Genomic DNA, 6,030 nt, shown 5'->3' on the forward strand with positions numbered 1-6,030 from the left:
AAATCTCATACCTTATAAGGCTTATATCCTATACCGATAGACCATATACCCTAAGACTATAAATGTATTAAAAGTAAAAACTTCAAACCCTAAACCCCAAAATACCCTAATGTCTAAATTAAATTAATTAATAAAATGAAACAGGACTTAAACAAAACAACCCTAATTTTTTTTTTTTAAGAATATAAAATATACTGATTAAGAATTTATGACCTTTTTATTTATTTATTTTGTTAAATACATGGCATTTTATGATTGGCTGTTTTCATTCTTACCATACTCCCTACCCCATGGAATCTCAATTTCCACAAATCACCACCCTACCCTATCCTATCTAATAAAAAATAATTATTAAAATTAAGAAAATAAAAATCATTATCCATGTTAAATAAGAAGTTTTTACTAAGTCAACTTTATCTAAGGAAAAAGGCCATCGAAATATTCAAAAAAGGTTGCTCCTCAGCCAGCATCATGATTCAAATCAGGACATGGATTCTCTGCCAGGCAATGTTCCTGACTTTTAATCCCAGTCCTTCAATAATATCTCATAGCTGATATTTTGCCACGTTTCTAAACTACTTCTTTTCCATTAAATAATATTAAAAAATTAAAAATAAGAAAAACAAAAACCCATCAAGCCAAGCCATCCCACCGCACCACCTCCCCAGTACGGCAGACCCACCTCCTCCTTTTTCTTTCTCTCCATTCCCTTCTCTCTCTCTCTCTCCAGATGGCAGTCCACATATCTTGATGGTGTAGGGCTTTTTCTTGTTGAAATTTTCCCACGCATTTCTTTTCTAAAACCCACTTCTTCAGTTTTTCTCCTTTTCTTGAATCTTCAATTCCATGAATGTGATGTATAATAAAGTAAGAGGGCTGCTATTTGCACACCCTCTTTTTTCTTTTTGCACACCCCTTCTGAAAAAAAAAAAACCTCAAGAAAAAGACCACTTTAACCCTCCCCTCACCCACACACCCCATTCCCATCTCCCCCCCCCCCCCCCCCGTACACACCCCTCCATCTTTCTCAAGCTTGCACAGCCACGCCCACAGCCACGCCCACCACCATTCTCCCTCTCTCTACCATCTCTCCCAACCACCCCAGCCCCGCCCCAGCCCACCCCAACCCAGCCCCGACCACCCCAGCCCCGCCCCTTCTCACCCCAACCCAGCCCCGACCACCCCAGCCCTCCAGCCACAGCGCGTAGCGGCTTCCAACCACTGGCGTGCCCTTCTCTCTCTCTCTCTCTCTCTCTCTCTCTCTCTCTCTCTCTCTCTCTCTCTCCGAGTAGCTGGTTCGGCGAGCACTTGCCGAACGGGTCCTTGATGTTCGGTGGGTACCTGCCGAACAACACTCACATCGTTCGGCGGATGCCTGCCGAACGTGTGTGACATTTTCGGCGGGCCAGTGTCGAATGGATGCGCAGCTGCGTGCGGGAGGAGAGAGAGAGAGAGGAGGTGGTGCTGCTACAGGGCTGGGGTGCGGGAGGGAAGGAGGTGGTCCGGTGAGGGGCTGAGTGGGTGGGTTGGGGCTGGGGTGGGCTGTGAGGGGTGGTCGGGGCTGGGTTGGGGTGGGCTGGGGAAGAGAAAGAGGAGGTGGTGCTGCGGGGGGGTCGGTGCAGGGGCTGAGGGGCTAGGTGGGTTGGGTGGAGGGGGGAGGCCGGAAGGGGAAGGAGGGAGGGGTGGGTCGGGTGAGGGGGTTGAGGGGCTAGGTGGGTTGGGTGGAGAGGCTGGCTGGCTGGGGGAGGGTTGGAGAAGAAGAAGAAAAAAAAAAAACAGGGAAAGGGGGGTGTTAACGTGAGAAAAAAGAGAGGGAAAGAAAGAAGGGTGTGTAATGAAATGAGGGTATTTTAGTAATGGGTTGGGTGTGTGTTGAGAGATTTTGAATTTGAAGTAAGTGTGTGGGGTGTGTAGGAGAAAAAAAGAGAAAAATGGTGTGCAAAAAGAAAAAAAAGGGTGTGCAAATAGCAGCCCTCTAAAGTAATAATGATATTAAATACCATTGCTTTGCAGATATTAAGACGAACTTTTTTTTTTTTTTAGCCACCATGCCCACATAAATTCAGAACTTCTCTGGATGTGATTCAAGAGGTTGAGTATAAAAGAAGTGGTTTTTAGACCCAAGGGCTCTGCTTACACCAGCGCCGTGCTGTGATAGAGAAAGAAAGGGGAGGAGGAAGGTGGTACAGTGGGCTGGGCTGGGCTCTCTCTCTTATCCCTCTCTCTGCTGCGTTCTCTCTCTCTTTCTCCCTCTCTCTACGATCTCTCTTTCTTTGTTTCCGATCAGAGCCCATTTCGAGCCGAACCGACCGACAATGCCGGTCCAACTGAGTGCCGGTTTACCGGCATTCCAGTACCGGTCTCGGTAATCAAAGTGGCCAACCAAGGGAGGTTCGGTCGGTACACGGTTTTGGTTTCCGGTTCGGTAACCGTACCGAATCCACTCCCTCACTATCTAGCACTGTTAATAACTCTCATTAAAAGAAAAAAGAAAAAAAATAACAAAAAGACTCCTCCATGCCCGCTGGTTCTTAGACGGTTCAACTTCTCTCCACAAATCCACCTTTTTTTCTCTAATCTCACCATCCACCAACCAAGCAAAGATCTAAAACACACTCTTATTTTATTTTTCCATGTCTTCCGATCAACCCGATGAGAAAAACCGACCGATCATCCTCTCCCATTCCTATCGCATCAGCCTCATAACAGTAGCTGCGGCTCCACAGCCACCTCAACACCACCATGGGTTTAATCATAATTAATGATCTTTGTTACAATCCCTCTGTGTTTCCAAACTCACAACAAGCATAACCCAGCTAGCTAGAAAACATTAATAAAAATCAAATTAACACTCCAACTTTAACTAGAGCCATGGTGTCGAAGTTGTCATCGCCGGAGGAAGAGGCATGGAGGTCGAGAGGCACGGCGAAGAACAGGTCGTGTAGTGGTGGTGGAGGTGCTGGTACTGCTAAGAGGCAGATGATATTGGAGTGTTGGTGAGTTTTGCTCAATGGGAATCTTCGTGTGAGGTTGGAAAGACACAGATGCAGAAGAAGAAGAAGAAGAAGAAGAGTCGATTAAAAAAAATTACTTTTTATTATTTTCTTAAATGGAAACATATTAAAAAAAAATAATCAGAGTGACCGGGTTTTGTTCCGCTGGTTGGTGATTGAGTTGCAGAAGATGAGGGGGGAGTCTGCAAAAAGACAATGAAAAGGCTAAGAACACGTTGAATCCATGAAGAAATTAGTATTGTTTTTGTTTTTTTTAATTATATTTAATAAGTTAAAAAGTGTTAAAGCGCTGTTCAATAAATAAACATGTGTCTAAATATTAAATATTAAGTAAAGAACGCCAATGAAACATAGATTTTGGGGACAGAGGACATGGACTAGATCCGATCCTGTTAGGCTGTTAGCTGGCGTCTTGTTAGTTGCAATAGGACTAGTTAACTGTGTTTTAATTGTGTCGGTGGTAACTACATGTTTGACTAACCAAACACTTTGGTAAAGTAAAACACTTAATTATGAACACGATACAAATAAGGCAATAACATTATTGCTTACAATCAAAGAATGTTAATAAAAAAAGACTTAGATATGCTTCCAAGTTGTCCTATAAACTACGAAAGAAAGAAAGACAGATACCATTCTAACATCTAAAACTATTTTTCTGATGGAGCTTCAGTGTCCTTCCTTTCAAGTCCTGTTCACCTTCTTGCTCTTCATGATTGTGGTGCTGAAAATAGGGAAGAGAGGCAAAACCAATCACTCTGCTTCGAATCTCCCGCCAGGGCCATGGAAGCTACCATTTATAGGGAACTTACACCAGCTCATTGGCTCTCTACCCCATCATGGACTAAGAGACTTGTCCAAGAAATATGGACCCCTCATGCATCTAAGGCTTGGAGAAGTTTCCACCATAGTTGTTTCATCAGCAGAGTTTGCCAAAGAGGTGATGAAAACCCATGATGTTGTCTTTGCATCAAGGCCCCATATCCTTGCTTCAAGGATCATGTCTTATGGTTCTACAAACATTGCCTTTGCACCATATGGTAATTACTGGAGACAACTGCGAAAAATTTGCACACTTGAGCTTCTAAGCACAAAGCGTGTTCAATGTTACCAACCTATTAGGGAAGAAGAGGTGCTGAATCTTATTAAATGGATTGCTTTGAAAGCGGGATCCCCCATCAATCTTAGTGAGGAAATTTACTCATCCACATATGCCATCACTTCAAGAGCAGCATTTGGTAAAAAAAGCAAAGATCATGAAAAATTCATATATGTTGTTAAGGAAGGTATGAAGGTGGGAGGAGGCTTCAATCTTGTAGATGTTTTTCCTTCAGTCCATTTGCTTCATCTTACAAGTGGGACGAAGCCAAAACTTGAGAGTCTGCATAAAGAAGCTGACAGGATACTGGAAAACATCATCAAAGAACATAAAAAGGATATGGCAACAATAAAGAGTGGTGAGGGTGAAGCAGAGGAAGACCTGGTAGATGTTCTCTTAAAATTTCATGAGCATGGCAGTGGCCTTGAGTTTTCACTGACTGCTGACAACATCAAAGCAGTAATCTTGGTAAGTATATACATGCACAGTTTGTTGATATCATGCTTTTAAAAGTCAAACCAATTTCAATTATTGTTCCAAACGTACAGTTGAAAAACGTTGGTTAAAGTAGGTCTGGATTCAAATTGGACATCATCATAAAAAAAATTTCATCACTAGATTTTGGGTGTTTGCCCCTTTTGTCTTGGTTTTGTTTCTTAAAAAGCTGGAGGCAATGTATTTGACAAAATGCCTCAAAGAGACAACTAGAAGAATACTTAAAAGACTCTTTCTCTTCAAAGTAAACACTTGTCTTTAATGACCACTTAGGTCAACATTTTCCACATACTTCTGCGTTGCCCATAATTTTTCACCTTGTCCAATCTGTGAATCTCCATATCAAGGATCCTTCATATCATATCCTTTACAAACACACTCTTAAGTCTGGAAAATATAGGATTTACCCTTTTCTGTCATCCATATATATAAAGCATATCATATTTTAAGTTTATCAACAAGATTTCTAGAATTGGTTTCAAGCTTTTTAGGTAATCATTTAACTGAGGTTATAAATTAACCATTTGCAGGACATTTTCGGTGCTGGGAGCGAGACATCAGCTACAACTGTAGATTGGGCAATGTCAGAAATGATACAAAATCCAAGAGTAATGAAAATGGCACAGGATGAGGTGAGACAAGTGTTTAATAGAAAAGGGAAAGTGGATGAAACAGGCATTAAAGGGATGAAATATTTACACTTGGTAATTAAAGAGACATTGAGGTTACACCCTCCTGCTCCCCTTTTACTTCCGCGAGAATGCGGAGAGAAGTGTGAGATTGATGGATTTGAAATACCTGTTAAAACCAAGGTAGTTGTCAATGCATGGGCAATTGGTAGAGATCCCAATTACTGGACTGAACCAGAGAGCTTTTATCCAGAGAGATTCCTTGATAGCTTCATTGACTACAAGGGAACAAACTTTGAATATATCCCATTTGGAGCGGGAAGGAGAATATGCCCAGGCATATCATTTGGTTTGGCCAACACAGAGCTCCAACTTGCACTATTGTTGTACCATTTTGATTGGAAACTCCCCAATGGAATGAAGCATGAAGACCTGGAGATGACTGAGGCCTTCGGCGTCACAGTCCGAAGAAAAGAAGATCTGCACTTGATTCCCATTCTGTATCATCCTCATCCTATTGACAATTCCCAAGTATGAAAATGTCAAGTACTTTTATTCTTGTGAGCGTCATTGTTGTTTGTTTATAACTTGACAGTATCAATTCCCCAATGCTATCAGGTTCGGAAATCAAAAGTACAACGCCTAGTCAGTAGTCACACAATGGCAATCAAAGACTTAACTTGTGTAATTCAATCGAGTTGATCACCATGCAAATCAATTAATGCATTTACCACCATCATTATGAGCAAATTAGAAGAAACACAAAGATCAAAATTTGCATAACGATATGAGA

General features: G+C 41.9%; 1 protein-coding gene across 1 annotated transcript; it reads left to right on the top strand.

Annotated features, from left to right (window-relative positions):
- Positions 1 to 3,675: 3,675 nt before the first annotated feature.
- On the top strand, positions 3,676 to 5,774 carry LOC147299725 (cytochrome P450 71D9-like). The gene is made up of 2 exons (XM_086240779.1): positions 3,676 to 4,581; positions 5,139 to 5,774. The coding sequence occupies exons 1-2, from the start codon at positions 3,676 to 3,678 to the stop codon at positions 5,772 to 5,774; spliced, it is 1,542 nt and encodes a 513-aa protein (XP_086096905.1).
- The last annotated feature ends 256 nt before the right edge of the window (positions 5,775 to 6,030 follow it).

The sequence above is a fragment of the Dryas octopetala genome, chromosome 1 (genome assembly GCF_963921425.1).
Source record: "Dryas octopetala chromosome 1, drDryOcto1.1, whole genome shotgun sequence".
Lineage (NCBI taxonomy): Eukaryota > Viridiplantae > Streptophyta > Magnoliopsida > Rosales > Rosaceae > Dryas > Dryas octopetala.